The sequence below is a fragment of the Phaethon aethereus genome (assembly GCF_964289735.1).
Source record: "Phaethon aethereus genome assembly, chromosome: 1".
NCBI lineage: Eukaryota > Metazoa > Chordata > Aves > Phaethontiformes > Phaethontidae > Phaethon > Phaethon aethereus.
The window spans coordinates 134770850-134789476 of NC_138575.1; the positions used below are offsets into that span (position 1 = coordinate 134770850).

At 39.1% G+C, this 18627-nt stretch overlaps 1 protein-coding gene across 1 annotated transcript in view; it reads left to right on the forward strand.

The window, feature by feature from the left end:
* Positions 1 to 15305, forward strand: part of SCML2 (Scm polycomb group protein like 2) — a gene marked incomplete at its 5' end in the record, with an annotated part of 57890 nt that extends 42585 nt beyond the window's left edge. Inside the window, 6 exons of the mRNA XM_082013203.1 lie at positions 144 to 347; positions 4740 to 4922; positions 6035 to 6148; positions 11145 to 11426; positions 13455 to 13618; positions 15139 to 15305. Coding sequence (XP_081869329.1) covers positions 144 to 347; positions 4740 to 4922; positions 6035 to 6148; positions 11145 to 11426; positions 13455 to 13618; positions 15139 to 15264 — 1073 coding nt within the window. The 3' untranslated portion in view covers positions 15265 to 15305. The remainder of the gene's footprint in view (positions 1 to 143; positions 348 to 4739; positions 4923 to 6034; positions 6149 to 11144; positions 11427 to 13454; positions 13619 to 15138) is intronic.
* Between the last annotated feature and the right edge of the window lie 3322 nt (positions 15306 to 18627).

An 18627-nucleotide genomic window follows, 5' to 3' on the forward strand; every position in this document is an offset into this window, starting at 1 on the left:
CAGAAAGTATGTATGCATGTTCAGCCTCTTGAGTTGACTTGTACATCTTTTCCTCAAGATTAAAACTAAGGAGGCAGTTTGTACTTCTAACTTGGGAACATGTCTTAGTTCCTTGGCAGTAAATATGGTTTGTTCTTTTTCAGTGTGTGTTTATGTCAACAAGCATGGAAATTCTGGGCCTCACCTGGATAAGAAGAAGGTTCAGCAGCTTCCAGATCACTTTGGACCAGGTCCTGTCAATGTGGTACTTCAGCAGGCTGTACAGGCTTGCGTGGATTGTGCCTATCAATCCAAAACAGTCTTTGGATTTCTGAAATCTGGACATCACGGAGGGGAAATGATAACTGGTATGTGAAGATGGTTTGTTTCTTCCATTTCTTCACTTGGTTGCAAACTCGAGGTAGAGGGCATTAGAACTGAAGTAGCTGCAATGAGTTTATATCATTTTTATAACTATTTAAGCACAGTCAAGAACATATACTTGTGAATTCCTTTACTAAGAGAGTATTGGTGGTGTGTGATTTACCTCACTTTGGGTCCAGGATGATTTGAACAATTCTTTAAATTAGAATTTAGCAATAGCGGTGTTAAATTACATATACACAGTACAGTTAGGCTCTCACAGTAAGTAGAGCTTGTACACCTCATTTAGCAGCTGTAGCCAAACATTTGTCAAGTAAACTCAGTACAAGTGACATATCAGCTTTATTAATTCAAGTCATTCGCATTATCTTATCCATACATAGTGTTTGTGTTCTTAATGCCTTAACCAAGTGGGTAAAAAGTTTCAAACTAATCTGTTTAGCTTCCAGGCAAGTGATTCCACATGTTAAAAGTTGCTGCTTCTTCCCTTCCCCCATTCCCCCAGAACTGTGGCAGTGTCTTAGGTCAGTGTTCATCCATGTATGCCCCTATTACCGAATAGGTTTATTTCTGCTACATATTAATGGCAGGTCTACAAATAAATGATCTCAGTATCTCAAACTGAATAGCTGCTGCTTGACATTTTTTCCTTTCTAGGCTAGGAAATATTCTATATAGCAGTTAGCACACCAATTCATAATTCCATCACTGGCAATAAAAAGACTTTGCATTACTTTAATCTCCTTACATTAACACCAGATGTCAAAGATAATTAGTGGAATACAGGTTCAGTTAATTCTGCATAAAGATGTTGCTGTCTACCAATATTTAAAAAGCATCACCCTGACCTGCGCATAGCAGAGCTACAGTAAGCCTTGCTGTTGCGTCCCCATGAGTTAGTTCACCAAATGGATGCTGCTTCTCTGCTGTGTAGTAAAGGTTTAATGGCATTGTATACGTGTGATTTTGAAACCCATGTTGCTTTACTTTTGCAAGATGTATGAAAGTTTATTACGTTGTTAATACCTTGCTGTACCTAATTTAGACAAGTCAATTTTGCTTGAACAAAGTGCACAGACACATGCACTGCCAACATTCTGTTCGTGATTGTTTATCACAAAGGACTAAATCGTAGGCCAGTGGTATATCTGGGCTGTGACTGAGTAGTTGAAAATAATAATTCCATAGAAGAGAAACTTCAAAATGTTTATGTTGTTCTGGTTTGTTTACATTCAAAAGTTCTGTACGAAAAGGAATTGCTTTCTGCACCTGGATTCAGGAAGCCAGCTCTGTAGCCCTTGATTTGAGGAACTTGGCAATGTGGACTGCTCCTGAAGCAGGGTCCTGGACCAAGTGATAGAGCACTGCAAGATCCCAGTGGGTTTCTGGTGTTCTTGAGTACTTGCCTTCTCATTGGCTTGTCAAACAGGTTGCTGAGGAACAAAATGAGCAAACACTCCCTGTCATTTTACCAAAAATTTGTGTGTGATGTATTTTGAGAAGCACAAAATGTGACTTAGGTTAGTGTAGCACATTACAACCAGCTGTGCTTGTGAACAGTAAGGAAGAAGAGGAAAACTACAGTTGAATAAAATGAGGAATTACAGAATAAAATAAGAGTGTTTTCTTATAGAGTTTTTGTTTGAAAGTGGTTTTGGATTGTGGTTTGTTGTTTGGGGTTTTTGTTGTTGTTTTTAGATTGGCAAGAAAAAAAGTTGCAGCAGAGAATGAGCAAAGAAATCTAAGTCTTTTGTGGACTGATAAGCTTTCATGATGAGTATTATACCTGCCCTAGGAGGAAACTGTATACTGATGAGGATGTGGATAAAATAATCTTGCTACAATACCTGTGAATAATTAGCGTGTTCTTTTGGTTCAGCTGCCAAAGAAAATAGTTGTTTTGAATAGAACTGAATTTAGGATTTTTTCCATCTCTTCGTACTCAAACAAAAGCACAAACTGTTTTATTTTTGCTTGATGCATAATGTTTCAATTCAGGCAAATATAACTGAAAAGAAATTACAGGCTTGATTAGCAAGACCACTAATGGTGGTGGTGGTGTCAGACCCCTTTGTCTCCTTGTAGTACAGGGACTATGGCATTTGGTGGGATGAAGTACACTGAGGCTCAGATAAATCTTCTCAAGCAGAGAATTAAAATCAGACTCCTGGGTGAGTTTCTTCACTATCAGACAAAAACACTTCTCTGATAGTTTAGCTTTCAGCCTTTCTTCTAGCTTGAACCTGGCATTTAAAACGTAGTTACACAATGGAAGGTGGAGAAACGAGAATGTCTCTTCATCCCGGGGGCTGGGATTGCACATGCAAGCTACAGTCTCTTTATTTGTCATTAAAGGTTGAGGTTATTGCACTTCAGAAGTACTCCTTTTTATTTTTTCCCCTAGTAAGTGACTTATGTTGTCCCCAAGCAGAGCAGACAGTTGAGCCTATGGATCTGGATCCCACACTCTTGGTTGGAGTTCATATGGTTGCCCTGAGGTGTTCAGAGTACAAGGGAGCCGTGATTGCACTGAATCTTTATTTGTGGATTTTTCCCATGGTATGTCTTGCTGGGGCAGTCACATTGCCTCAGCTGTTTCTTGCTTTAGCCTCCTGACAACTCTAAGATAATATTGTTCTTTTCAATGCTTCTTTTCAAAATGAGAAACTAAGGTATGGAGAATAAGTGATTTTCCCCAAGGTCATATAAGATGATCTGTAAGGCTATTATAAAGCATTTTAGATTTTTGCTGTAGCTGACTACTGCCTTGCAGTAAATTTGTCAGGAGATCAGGCTGTGCTAGGTCTCACAGCCCATTTGCTCTCCAGAACTGGTTGAGTTCCAAGCAAAAATTTGCCTTTGGAGACCCCTTCTCCAAACAGGAGGAAGAGGACCTTGTGTCTGAGCCACATGTGGGACTGTGAATCATTAGCATTTCATTTGAACATTGGAGCCTGGAAAAACTGAATGGGCCATGGAAACACGTAGGTCCAGGGTTTGTCCCTGTAGTACTGACTCTTAAACTTTAAGCACTTGCATTGGGTCAGCCTGTCATGAAAGCAGATGAGAGAGCTAGCGTGTTGCTGTTGATGCGAGCTAGTTAACTTGTGTTAAATCTAATCAGAAGCTTCCTTACATCAACAGTGTAAGTAATTGACACTTCTGATTGCCTAAGGAAGCCTAAAATATGCTAAACTTCGTCATTTTCTTTGGTCTTGTGTATATTATCTGTCTCTCTTGTATCACAATGTGGAAATGTCCCTTAATTCAGATCTGTGAATAAGGGCTTTCTTGTCATTTCTGTGGTTTTGCTTTTTTGTGTTTTTTTTTTTTTTTTAATGCATCTGCTACCAACAAAATGTGATCCTTTAAAGCTCTGCTTATCATTTGGAAACTTATATTAACAACAGAAAGCTGCATGACAAGCTGAAAAACAAGAAGACAGATTGATGCATAAACCTGGTGTTTATGCCGCTTCTTTCTATCCCTAAGCTTAAGTTACAAGTTTGTTCCTGCTTTGTCGTAATGTCTTTCTAATCAGAAGTCTCAGCTAACGTAATGGTAATTATTTATCTGTATATTGATAGTATTGAGTCTTTTCAAAATCTTACTAATTTTCACAAAAAAGGAAAATATCATCAGCTGCAATACTGAGGGGCAAGGAAGGAGGTCAGAAAGTAAAAGACATAGGCACATGTCCAGGCTGTTTGTAATCGCTCAGTTTAAAAGACACCAGATCCATTTGTGGCTGTTGTGGTATCTCTGCCACCTAGCTCCTGTTGAAATAAATGGGAGCTTGACCACTGTAGTGTTGACAGCAGGATAGATTTCTCTAGTGACAAAATAGCAAATGGCAAAACAATTTTCTGTACTCAGAATTTCAACAGTAATGGGTGCCATTGCATTACCATGAGTATGCTCAGTTCAGTTAGAAACTGAGAGAAAAAAAAAATTGTTTGCTTTCTTTTTATTTTTCTTTTATTTTGTATGTTTCTTTAGCAAGTACTGTAAAGAGTCTTTTCTGTGTTATCTCCTGCAAATAGGTGGTGGAAGAGTTGCTGTTTTATAAGCAAACAACAGAAATTACATGAAAGGTTTTGGTGATGAGGTAATAGTTGCAAGGTTTGGTATGCTGGAGTGAATCCAAAATTATTTTATTAAAATAAGTTCCCATAGAGCAAATTTAAACTGGCATGGATCCAATGGAAGGTAAAATCAGTCCTTCGGATGCAAATTTGTTCAACTACCAGAATGATTGCTTACTCCTCTCATGTCTTGTGTGGTTTAACTAAAATCTGGATGTCTTCTCCTTTGATGGCGTTTTACTATACTTCATGATGCTTGGGGGGTGTTTGACATCATCTTCTTATTCACAGCTTCCTTTGATGGGGAAAAGCACGCCATCAATCTTCCTTCTGTAAACAGCGCATCGTTTGTCCTACGCTTCTTGGAGAAACTCTGCCACAGCCTGCAGTGTGATAATCTCTTTAGTAGCCAGCCTTTCAGCCCCTACATGGGATGTGCACATAGTCCTATGGAGTATGATAGGAACAAACCAGGTACTGTTAAACAACTGTTATTTTCAAGTGCTGGTATTTTTGAGAAGTGTGGTGACTTTTTATGAAATGTAACTTTTTAATCTGTCTTTCTATGACGTGAATTGATTGAAATGAATACGCTTCAGTTCTTAGTGAATTAGTTCCAGTGTGGTAGTGCTTTGACAGGATGGGATGGCTCATACCACATGTGCAGAAATCATTTTGTTCAGCAAACTCTTCCTTGTAGCCAAGTGAGGAAACATATGTATTGTACCACTGTGATACTGCTAAAAAGACAAGTTCAAAACTTCACATTTCATTTTTTAATTTATGTTTGGATCATAAAATAAACTTATTTGCCTTAGTAAGATACTTAGTAAGATACTTACTTGCCTTACAAGAGGGGGCTTGCCCTGAAAGGGAATTCAGTCTAGCCCTTCCCACACCAATAAAAGGTCCTTTCTTCCCTCTTTACTCACCTTACTCAGTGGTAGCTCCAAAAATTTTACATTCTACTATGTACAGTCCAGTCTTCAAGTAGAAAGGGTGAGTTTTGCAGGTGGCTGCTTGTGATATTGTGTATGAGACCAATATCTTTGTCTGCTGCACTGAGAGCATAGAGTGAGGGGGAAAAGAAATCATTTGCACAAAATCTCCCATCAGGTTGTTTGCAGGGCCTGGTATTACAAGTCCCAGCCTGAGGGTTACCAGGAGCCATAGCTGAGAAAACTTTGCCATCAGGGCAATTTCACAAGTTTCATATGGTGTGTGAAGCTTCTTCACAGCTGTCTGATAACTGAGTCTGTCTTCGGGTGTTGCTTTAGAAAAGAAAATATTCTTTCTTTTTTCCAATAGAGAAGTTATGTTTATAATTCTGTCTGTCATATGAAAGTCATTAGTTTTAACTCTGTTCAGAAAAGCATCCAGGGTCAAGGTAATTTGGGTGATGGCACTATAAACTAAGCTATACTTGAGCTTTGAAAGTTTATATCAAAATGACCGAGTCTGTGTGGCACAAGAAACTGAACTGTAAGCTGGTGAATGGCTGCTGTATGTCTTTGCTTTTGCTCCCTGGACTTTCCCCAGGAGCAGCTTTATGCTAGAGTAATAGGTGATGATTTTCCTCTTCACAGCAAAAGAAGAAACACCTGAAAACAGGAGTGCTAAACGGTACTCCCAGGACTCTCCACCATATACTGCTCCTCTTTCCCCTAAGCTTCCCAGAAATGATGCTCATCCATCTGAAGGTAATTACATTTTGTCAGGATTATATATGAGGATTATTTATGGTTTCAGTATTTCCAGTCAAAAAGGACTGAGTACAACGTATGTGTCTGGTTTGTCTCTAGCCTTTGACAAGTCAGGGTGAAAGTATGTTAATTATTGATCACTGGCACAGATTTTGCACTTAGGGAAGATCTACTGCAAGTTCTAGCAGTCCTTCTCCTAAACCTGCTAGCCTTTTTTGTGAAGGGGCTCAGGCAAGTAGGTGACAGATGAAGCCTCCTGCTTCATATATGGCTATTTAGCAGAAAACCAATTGCCTTGAAATGGATTAGGAGATGAATTGGATGCAACTCTTAATAACTCTAGGCTGGGGCCATTAAGTGAGTAAGGGTGTAGGTTGACGATACAATTCAGCTGAGTTTATGGCTAGCTGCCAGTGAAAGCTGTGCTGCTCCTGCTTTCCTTGCCTCCTTGTCCCTGCAGTGGGTGCCAGCCCCCCGGCTGGGTGGTGAGCTGAACCAGTCAGCAAAAGCACAGAAAACATTTTGGTGAAGCGAAGAGTTGTTTGCAGTTTACTTCTGTGGGACTGACTCAGTGTGGACTCGGATGAGCACAGGGAAGGGTTGAATAAAATGCAGCCGTGGCCAGGGGAGCAGCGTAGCCTCCCTGTGGCAGCTGACTACTGTTAGATTGATTTAGCACAACGATGAATAGCACCTTTTCCTGTGCTGCAGCTCAGCTGCAGTAACGGAGTTCGTCTCAGATGTGAAGTAAAGCATCTAGGTTTAATCCTCAGTGAGAGAGACTTAAAAAAATGCAGGTTTTTTTACTCTGCATTTGCTGCTTAACTGGTTAAGCCATGGTAACTTGTTGATGTTGACTCATCCCATCTGATACGTACTTTCTCTTGCTGCAAGATATTTGCACAGCATTTCCCAAGGCTTTTTTGAAATATGATGGGGATTAGTTATTTCTTCCTTTATATTATTTTTTTGTTCTTTTTGGAGATCCTGGGGTCATCTAGTGTCTATTAGTATCAGTGGTGGTAGAATGATCTCTTTTTTTGTGCAGATTAAAAAGTCATAGGACTACAGTTAAAGTAGAAAAGGACATCAAATTAAAATGTTCAAAATAATAGCTTATTTAACACGGTACATCTTAATATTTTCTATATATGTAGCGTATTCATTTCTTTGTATATAATAACAGCCACAAAAAATACAGTTCTGCATTGATTATTGATTTCTGTGTCTTCCCAAAAGAAATACTGGCTTAATTCCACAGATATATTGTACACCTAAGTCAGATATTTCTGGCAGGTAACTTAATAAGTGTAGAGCACTTAATTATACTCAGATGAAGTTGTTTCAGTTGGAGCAAAACAAATGTTTGAGTAGATCTGCATTATCTTGTAAGAAATCTTCCTCAAAGTAAACATACATGCACATACCGCTTTTTAATCCTGTTTGCTAATGGATCCTTTTTACAGAGGAAGTCAGTGTACTCCTTAAAATACATTTTAAGATCAGTAGTTCATTATAAAGTTCAGTCACGTGAATAAAAAAAATAATTAAAGTAAGCATTTTGCCATCGTTTCAGACGTTTGAATTTGTCCTATGCATTTCAAGAGGCAAAGTGTTCTCTCGTGTTGTGTGTTTCCCATTAGGACAATGTCCTCTGCTGAAAATCTGGAGGTAATTTTATAGCGGTCAGTCATGGGTTGGTTAGCGAGAAAGATCTGCCCCCAAAAAGTTCTGCATCCATTGAGACATAGTTGTCTTGAAATAGTTGTTTTGAAATATCATTTGAAGGCAAAATGGAATAATTGTGGGAAAGGGTCTTTCAAACAGCTCATTTTCCTTCTGATCTGCTCAGGGACATGTTTTGCAGATTTTGCTGTCTTTCCTGCTTGCTAGCAGTTTCTTCTTAAAGTTATGAAAGATAAAGGAGAGGGGGATGGGGAATAACTAGGTCTCCCTCCACTTGAAAACAGAGTGTTCTCACTACTGTGGCCGATTACATCATTCCCGTTACGTATGAGGCACAACAACTGGCTTCCAATTCCCAGAAGAGCTTCCAGAAAACAAAACGTCCGATTCCTGCTAAGACCTTCAGCATTTAAACAGCCTGTTGTCATCCTTGCATTTGAAACGTAAGGCCTTTTATTGGCCTTTTATTAATCTACCCAGAGATCAGGCATTCTGCAGTGGAACCTCCTATCTCTTTCCATGCCACTCTTATTCACAACTGCTCAAAATGTTGAGGTATGAGAACTGTGTCATTCGTTGCTCCATGGATTGCAAAGCTCATTTGCTAAATGCCGATTTTGAATCAGCTGTCATACCAGCTGACCACTTTTTCAACAAGATGGCAGCTGCGTTTTGTTTGTAGAGAAGCTAGATGGATGGCAAGTGGATTGGAGACTAGTTGCTGAACAGAAACACCTTCCCTAAAAGATGATAGGAAATATGCCAGCTTTTCTACCCTGTGTATGTGAATTGAGAATTTACAGTAAGATAAATTCAGATGCCAGTATCCTGGGGGAAGAAAGCAGAGTTGATCTTTCCAAGCCCTATTTATTATTGTTTACTTCAGGATATATACCATTAGAGAGAAATCTGGAATATAATTGGAATAAATACAATTAAAATTGACTGTATTACAAAAGAACTTTAAAACCTTTTGTCTTCATAAATCTTGGCAAGGATTACGCTTCATTATTTTAAAATCCCTATATTTGGGATTTTTGCTTTTTACTATAAAAACTATAAAAAGGTTTTTCTTAATACATTACATGGAGTTGGCTGATACATGCTTAAATACTGTAGCTGAAACTTTCTGCTGGGCAATATTGTCTTCCAACCCAAAGATTCTGTGATTCATCCTACCTTTCAGGACTTCTGAAATCTGAACCTACAGGTTCAGTCAGTTAAGCCTTAGGCTCCTTCATATAGCTTTGCTGTAACTATGTAAAGTATCACCTCTGCCTTTTGGTCTTGGAATGACATTTCTGTTAGTAGTTTCATTCTCTACAGTTCTAATTTTCTCTTGGTTGGCTACCCTTTAATTTTATAGTGTGTATCATTGACTACTTCTCTTAAAGTCTCTCTGAAATTCTATAGAATGATGGCTTTTATTTTTCATTTTGGTAAGTTGCTGCAACTACTTCAAGATGACAAATGTAAAGAAGTTAGTTTTCTTGTTTGTTTTCTTTGAAAACCTCAGTAGCTGCTTCTTTGCTTGTGTGATTGAAATCTAACAAACTAGAAAGTTTTGCCATGTTTGTTTTTCAGAGTTGCGTACATGAAAGAGAAGGGCTTGTGTCCATAAAAGCTGCTTTATTCCATGACTATCAAGTTTAGTAGAAAATGTTACATCATCTTGCAGATCTTGCCTTGCGGAATTCACAAAGTAGAGAGCTGGCTTTCTGAGTGCCTTTGTTCCCTTTCAGCATTACGCTGTCTGAAGACCAAAATACGCCTAACAGTTCTTTACTGCATTCCACTTTTAAACAGGTTTCAGCAGAGAACCTAAGACCTCATGAAGTAAGTTAAAAACATGCTTGAGAAGCTCACCGGGTTTTTTAGGAAAATACTCTTCTTTTAGTTTTAATTGGGTATTCGCCCAAGAAATTCTTGAAAGTTGTCATGTAAGCAGGGTAGTAAAAAGCTTATTTCAGGAACTTGTTTCGCAGAACGTACCAGTTCTTATTCCAAAGAATATGCTACTTCACTAGCATATGTTTTATAACTTCACTAGAGTAATTTTCAAGATGGTAGTGTGGGGTTTACACTTCTGTGAACCTGTTAGCTATATTTTCCAGCTCTTAACTCCCCTGCCAAAGCAGCATTTGTTTCATACAGATCTGTACATCATGCTTCCAACTTCTTTCTCAGGCTAGATGTTGGCCTGGTGCAAATGGAGAAGAATACATGTGATAGCTAGAGAATGGAGTTGTGGTCTCATTGATTTCTGCCCCCCTCCTCCCCCCGCATGTTTCGGCTAATCAAACAATTCGGTTGACTGAGTGGAATTTTTGGTAATCAAGCAAACCTGGCTCCTTTCTCACAGCACAGGGAAAGGGACCTGCTAACACTGCTCATCTGGCTTAGCATTGACAGGCTCTAAAGATTCACGAGTCTTCTAAGGGGGTGTTGTTTGTGTTTTGCAAAGTAGAAATCAGCTGATAAGTCATAAGAACTAAAAAGGGGAATGTTGTTATACTCCCTTCCTGAGACCCGATTTATTTTTTTAACTTGCTCAGTAGGTTTCGTAATTTACATGTATCTTCAGCTTTCCAGAGTCTGTGCTCATAGACCCTGCCGTGTGCAAAGAACTAACTGTCTGTAGATACAGCGTTGTGGTCAAAACGTGTTACGGTAGTATGCCGTACCTGGCACTGTCAGCCTTCTGTGGCTTTGCCTGTAACCTACTCAGTTTTTAATGATGGCCTCTGTGTCTGAAAGTATTGGGATCTATAGATGATAATTGTCCACTTGGTTTGTTTATGAAGTTAGTGACTCCCTCTGCTGTTTAGAACAAATTAAACAATTGTTAGTTAACATCAGAGTTTTTCTTTATATTAAAAATTTTGTGCAAGATAAACATAACACACGCCTAATGGTTAGCTTCTTGAGAATATGTTAAAAAAAGATAATGACAAAGCTTGTCTAAGATTGTTTGACGTTTCAATCTTAAGGTCAGACAATTTTACCTGAAAAAAATTTCCTCTGTCACTTCCCTGTTCATAGTATTTAGCAAATACAACTGAAATGATTTATGGAAGACTGTCTCAGACTTGACATATTAAATCTTTTGCTAGAAAAAACGTTTTGTAAGAGCCCAGTGATTACTTGAGGAAAAGAAACAAACATTCAGCAGCAGTGATTGCCTCACAGGAGATTTGTTAACAGGTTTACAATCTGCCAGTATCTTCAAGAGAACGTAGCAAAGAGTTAAATAACAAAGGCATAATGTCCATCACTTTGAACATATTGATACTTGCTTTTTGTGTAGCAGTAACATTGCCTATAGAGGAAAACAGCACTTCCAAAGAACACCGATTTTCTGAGGACTCTATGGATTCTGCACTTAATTCTGTAAATCCTTCAAGCCCCACCCATCGAAACTCCATGGAATATCATACTTCAGGGAGTGCAGCATATTACAGAAACTCCCTTCAGCCAGTGACTGCTACCTCAAATTCAGCCCCAATCCTGCGCAGGCTGTCCTTGAGCTCTGCTGGGAGCAGTGGCTACCATGAAGTTAGTAGGAATCGAATACAGAGGAGGATTGAAGGTATGCTATATAACTAAACTTTCCAAAATATGTAACTGCTTTTATTAACAGACAAAGTCCACAAGTAATGAATAAAGAAGTTCTTTGCCGTAGAAGAGCTTGCATATGGAGTGCAATGTTCTGCTGTTGCCAAGCATGTCGGGCTTGCTAAGGTAACTGCAAATGCAGAACTTAAGTCCGTTAGAACTAATACAGCGGTGCAAGCCAGGGGGGTCTTTCCTGCAGCACTTTCCTCTCACTGCTGTTATGGACGCTGCAGCAAGCCAGACTGGAGAGGGCTAGCTATGTGCAGCTCACTTCCTGAGCATCTTATAAACTATTACCGTGTTGTTCACCTCTGTACTGGGGAAGATCATGGAGAGGTTCATCTTGAGGGTGCTCACAGGACATGTGCAGGACAACCAAGGGATCAGGCCCAGCCAGCACAGGTTATGAAAGGCAGGTCCTACTTGACCAACCTTATGTCCTTCTACGACCAGGTGAAGCACCTAGTGGATGAGGAAAAGGCTGTGGATGTTGTCTCCCTGGACTTTTAGTAAAGCCTTTGACAGCATCTTCCACAGCATTCTCCTCGAGAAACTGGCAGCACGTGGCTTATACAGGCGCGCTCTTTGCTGGGTAAAGAACTGGCTGGACGGCCGAGCCCAGAGAGTTGTGGTGAATGGAGTTAAATCCAGTTGGCAGCCAGTCACAAGTGGTGTTCCCCAGGGCTCAGTTTTGGGGCCGGTCTTCTTTAGTATCTTTATCAATGATCTGGATGAGGGGATCGAGTGCTCCCTCAGTAAGTTTGCAGATGACACCAAGTTGGGTGGGAGTGTTGATCTGCTGGAGGGTAGGAGGGCTCTGTAGAAGGATCTGGACAGGCTGGATCAAAGGTCTGAGGTCAACTGTATGAGGTTTAATAAGGCCAAGTGCTGGGTCCCACACTTGGGTCACAACAACCCTGTGAAACGCTACAGGCTTGGGGAGGAGTGGCTGGAGAGCTGCTCGGTGGAAAGCACCTGGGGGTGCTGGTTGACAGCCGGCTGAACATGAGCCGGCAGTGTGCCCAGGTGGCCAAGAAGGCCAACAGCGTCCTGGCCTGTATCAGAAATAGTGTGGCCAGCAGGAGTAGAGAAGTGATTGTGCCCCTGCACTTGGCACTGGTGAGGCTGCACCTTGAATAGCATGTTCAGTTTTGGGCCCCTCACTACAAGAAGGACATTGAGGTGTGTCCAGAGAAGGGCAATGAAGCTGGTGAGGGGTCTGGAGCACAAGTCTTATGAGGAGCGGCTGAGGGAACTGGGGTTGTTTAGTCTGGAGAAGAGGAGGCTGAGGGGAGACCTTATCGCTCTCTACAACTACCCGAAAGGGGGTTGTGGTGAGGTGGGTGTTGGTCTCTTCTCCCAAGTAACTAGCAATAGAACAAGAGGAAATGGCCTCAAGTTGCACCAGGGGAGGTTTAGACTGGGTATTAGGAAAAAATTCTTTACTGAGTGGTCAAACATTGCAACAGGCTGCCCAGGGCGGTGGTGGAGTCACCATCTCTGGAAGTGTTCAAAAAAACATGTGGACATGGCACTTTGGGACATGGTTTAGTGGGCATGGTGGTATTTGGTTGGTGGTTGGACTTGACAATCTTAAAGGTCTTTTCCAACATTAATGATTCTGTCATTAATACAGGGATTAAGGTTTCCTCCTGTCCCTCCCTCTGTCTGCACAACTTAACTTGCCTTTGCCACCTCCCCAGTTAATGGCGTCTTGGGACCCAGGAGCCAAATACAAGTCGGACTAATCCCCCTAGGCATGTCAGAGTGCTAATGTTTATGCTGCTGTAAATACTTGCAGATATATAAGGCATTTAAAGACAAATGGAACAGTTCAATATTATTTGGAGGAAAATAAAACATCTTTCATTTTAATATATTGCTAAGAATGCATAATAGAAGCCTCATGTTAATATTAAGCATGTCTTACGTAAAATGAAATGTGTTATCCCTGTGTAGACTAGTGATACTTCTTCCTTTCACAATATTTTTATCCTGAAAGCTGCAAGTTCCACAACTGGACCGGATTTGAATTCACTGAAAAGGGAACCTTCAAGAACATTGAATAAGGATCCTTCCACCTGGTCAATAGAAGAAGTAATGCGTTTTGTGAAAGAAGCTGATCCACAGGCACTAGCTCCGCATGCAGAACTCTTTAGGAGACATGTATGATGCATATCTATTCTGTTCTAGTAGACTGTGTGTCACGTTAATGTCTTGAAAGATAGCTTTCATGTCTATCACTGTTTGCAGTTGAAGGTAGACTCTACTCATATATTAAAGGGAGGCTGAAAATTATTTTTCCACCTGAAACTCCTCCTGCAGTATATTTTCTCTGTGTTCTAGTCTTGTTGGACTAAAGTAAATACCCACTGTTTTCCAGCTTATATGGAATAATGCCAATACAGGAAGTATCCAAGTTCTAATGGCCAACATCCATGGTACCCCTATCATCCCTGGTATCTCTAGAGAAGATGGCATTCTCATGTACAGCGTGGGACATTTGGCCTGCATAAATGACACCTCTCTATGACAGTCTGTTTTGGAGACTGATTATCCTGAAGTAGAGATGCTGTTATGCCTCGTTAGCTTTTACTTTGTCATTAATACTAAAATTCAGAGAACCAATTGAAATGTTGAATTAATCGGTTTTGAAAAACAATGTGTAGGCTTTCATAAGATCTAACTAAATGTTGTATCTAGTGAGATAAACTGTGTCAATTTCTCTGTGCTGTTTTTGGTCTCCCCTCTTCCTTTTCACTGTGCTTTTCTATGGCAGGTTGCTCAGCAAAGAGCTGCTTTCTTATTTCATTATGTATATGGCCCTCCAGAAGGAGGTTGGCTTTCTCTTTAGTAGTATTTCACCCTTGTTCTGCACCAGCTCCTACTAACAGTTGAATCTCACAAGTAAGCTGGATTGGAAGGGAAACTCAAAATAACTTTTAACAGCGCTTCCTGTCTTATGTTTTATTCCTAGTTGTATAACAAGACTAAATGTCACTAGTTTTGTCAGGTTTATGTTTAAAAAAAAAAAAAAGAGCGCGTTCTTCGCAGTGTTTTAAGAAACTAATTGCCTGTCTACAGCATGTAATACTACTAAGAGCTTAGGACTGTCACATTTCAGCAGCTTCTCAACCAGCAGTTGAAATCTGACTAAGCTGTCCTTGGTCTTGATCCTAACAATCTGTCTGGTTTAACCTGGACATAGATCTGTCTTATTTCACAGATTTAGATGGTTTTTACCCCTTCCTCCATGTGACTGTTTGCATGTGCATGCCAGAATCCTCCCACAGCTGTGTTCAAGGTTCAGTGCAAGGCCTCAGTGCTTGGATCATTTAATCTCTAACTGCACAGACCTTCCTTTGCAGCGGCTTTTTTTTTTTTTTTCCCCTTGACCCATTCACTTTTTCCCAGCCAGTACCTAATTTTGAGTGCTGTTTAGTAGTTTCTTTTACTTACTATAATTTTCTTTAACATCTCAAATACCTTAATCATACATTAAAAAATACTAAAATAAATTCCACTTCAGTGGCCATCTGTAAATATAAAATTATACTAAGTTACTCCTTTATATATAGTAGATAAATTTTTACTACAGTATAAACAAATATAATGTACTTCCAGTCTTACCATGCAGCTTGTTAAAGTAGTTGTATGTTGTTGTCTTTATTCTCTTCCTTCTGCAGGAAATTGATGGGAAGGCACTACTCTTACTCAGGAGCGATATGATAATGAAATATATGGGACTGAAGCTGGGGCCTGCCCTGAAGTTGTGCTACCACATTGAAAGACTTAAACAAGGAAAGTACTAGCCAGTGGGGATACCACAAATATGTGTGTGTTCGTATCACACTAAGCTCTCAGGTTCATAGCCATCACCTTTATTTGAAACTATTTTGCTGATATAAATCATCTTTATTTTTTGAAAGTGCTCTCAAAATGTAAAAAAGACATTCAGGATAAGGGGTGGGGGGGAAATCTGTATTGCATTCTAGTATTTCACAAAGTATTTCAGAAACTTTGCAGGGAAGGACAGTTGATCATACAGATGTGGGCAATTCGGGTGCCAGTGCTCTCAGAATCCTGAAAAGTGTGTTCTCTCTTACAGACTTCAGCCAATGTGTTCATATTCAGAACCAAAACAGCTGAATCCCAAAGGAAAATAATAAAACAAACCAGCATCAGGTGTTACTAATTTTTACAGGGGTGGCTGTAAACTTATATATTGCAAGAAAAATTTAAAATAGAAGATCTCATTTCTGTAGTGAATACTCTGTCTGGTCCTCCAGCAGAGTAATACTCTAGTATATTATTCCAGATTATTCTTCCTAGATTTCCATAGAGGGAATAGCCATATGAATTGGTCATGGGGAATGGTGGTATAGGGAGGGAAGGGTTATGGAGGAGAGGGCTTAATAGAAATATAAGCTTTTATAAAGTGTGATTATCAGTCCTTTGGTAAGTTATGAGGACAAATGTACGGTATATTGTCAATTTATGCGGGCAATAAATATTTCTGTTTCATGGAAAGGCATTTTGGCTGTATAAACAGCCATTTCTGGGACAGACTGATTTAACTGGAACAATGCATCCACATTTTAAACACTCCATCTTTTTGCTAAGTTTGGCATGGATATGTGTGTTCATGCTTTTTATATAGACACATGTATGTGTCAGGGAAATACATACTATATATATAAAAATATACATACACACTGTACATATGTATTCAGTTTTTTAATGTCTACTTTGCACTGTGCCAGAGAGAACTGTACAGTTTCTTGTGTTTTTAACCAGTAAATTTAGTGTACTACTTTCTTACTCATTAGCACCTGTTTAATTCATTGTCCATTCTTGGAGTCAGAAGGTGACAAACAATCAAAAGATGGCTTTATTCATACAGGCTGTACTATGCAATACTCTTGGTTATTCATCCCTTAACTCTGAGCCATATATTCTGGTATCTTTCTGGAAAGACACATTTGGTTCCAATGTTTTGGACTTATATTTCCTATAAGGAAGTGCTACTATGTAACTGATAAACCTTTTTTTGGGTAAAATTGGCGCTGTTTGTATAAGCTGCAAGAGTGAGCAGTGATAATAAAGCAGTTTGTTGTTACTGCCAATTGTAATATACATCAGGGATGAGAAAATATACTTTCTGTGTAGGAAACTGAATGTACTGTATGTAATAGTGCAAGTGATAAAACCCGTTTGCTAGGGAAGGTGTAGTCCTAAAATGGTAGGTTTTATTATATTTCTTACTGTCTTTTTATATGAAAGCATATAGTGTAAATGTATTTTTTACAAATTCCTTTTCTGAAAATGCCTTGCTTTACCAACAGTCTGATACTCCTCAGGTTCAGCAGAGATATTGCTGCAAAATAATGAAGTGTCCAAGTATTTTGTTAGTTTAAGTGACTGCAACGCAATTTTAATTTAACAAGTCATTTGGACTTTGAGAATTGTTTTTATTATTACATCATTAGACATTTGACACTAAAGGTTATCTATATCGATTTGTTTTGCATATCTTTTGTGGTGCATGTATGCTTAGATGAATAATACAAGCATGCTCTTTATAGTAAGAAAAGGTCAGAGCATTGATTGAAGTAACAGAATATTTTCTCTTTGTGTTAAGAAAATACTGACTTGATTGTTGGTGTATGAAAGTTAGTTATATATTGAGGAAAACATCATGCCCCACATGTTTAGTATGTTGTTTATGCTTTACTTGTTCCATGCTTTAATATGCTGAATTTCAGAGTCCTTTAGCATAAAAAGATTTCTTATGATTTAAGTGGAAGTAATTGACTGAAAATAGTTTTCATTTTTTACATTGCTGTTGGCATAAGAAAAACAAAGAAGTTTAAATTTTCTGTTTGGCCTTTATGGAATGACATTTTTTGTACATGGCACTATTATGTGTATAAATATTTGTTCAAGGCTTTGTGTGCACCCATGTGCACAGGGATTACTGTGATGTTGCAGTACCAGAATTTCACTGTGTGCATAGCGTGAGATTCAAGCGTTCCAAGTGTTGTAGCAGAATATATTTTTTTATTCTTTATTTTCAATGGGATGTTCTTATCTATCAAAAAAAATAAAATAGTTGTTCATTGTTGTAACTGTCCGTTTTGTTTGATGTTATGTGTATGTGTGAGCACTATTTGCGTAGACACGGGTAGCTATCTTATCTGGCATTCGGCAGTTCTTGACAGTTCATGTAAACATCTGATGTAAGGAAGCTTTAATCAAAAGGGTAAAATCATTCCAACATGGTTTATCTGAAGCCATTAATGTTTGAACTTGGGCTGGTCTATGCTTTCAAAGTAACACTGTAAGAATATATTCAATTATTTAGTTTTGCATATAGCATTTTGATACTTAGAGCTTACAGAATTGTCGTATGACCACTGAAGGGAAGAGACTGCTAAAAACTATCTATCCTGTGTTCATATGAAGACCTGAAGTATTTTAAATCAAAGCAGTTGATGGCAATAGGTTTGAACTTCATATGCTTCACGCTTTGTTAGTTCTATGATACAGAAGTCTGTGTTCTGGTGGTTACACTTGAGAAGTAACTTAAATTGGGTTAATGGTAACCTCAAATCATTTGCAGGCAAATTATGGAACTTGGAAGTTGGTAGTAACAATAGTCCAGAGGCATTTTGAGTCTGATCTCTCTCAAAAGACACTAAATATCTTTTTGGTGCATATTTGATATAGAAGACAACAGGATTTATTCTCTTGCTTGGAGTTGCTTTTCTATCAAAAGGGATTTGTCTGCTTGTCTGGTTCTGTATCTTTCAGTTGTCTTGCAAGACAGTGCCATAACTCCTCAGTACGTCTTTAGATCTCTTCTATTTGAAATTAAAATGATACTGCCTGGGAGGACTAGCAGCTCTCACAATTCTTGTTGCAGAAGACTGATGCAGTATTGAAATTGAAGAGTGTTGTATGGCAGGGTGATTGCATGTTGTGGCTGATATGACTGTGCTTCTAGCAAGTTTGTCGTGGCTGTGTACATATTGTAGGACTCTTTCAGGAATGACAGTGAAAGCAACATCATGTTATCAATGGTGGCTCAAAGGATGGAGCATCTTCCCTTTTTAAATTGCTTTTAATAAAGGCATACCATTTTTTACTTCATGTGGTAGACACAGGAGCAAAGA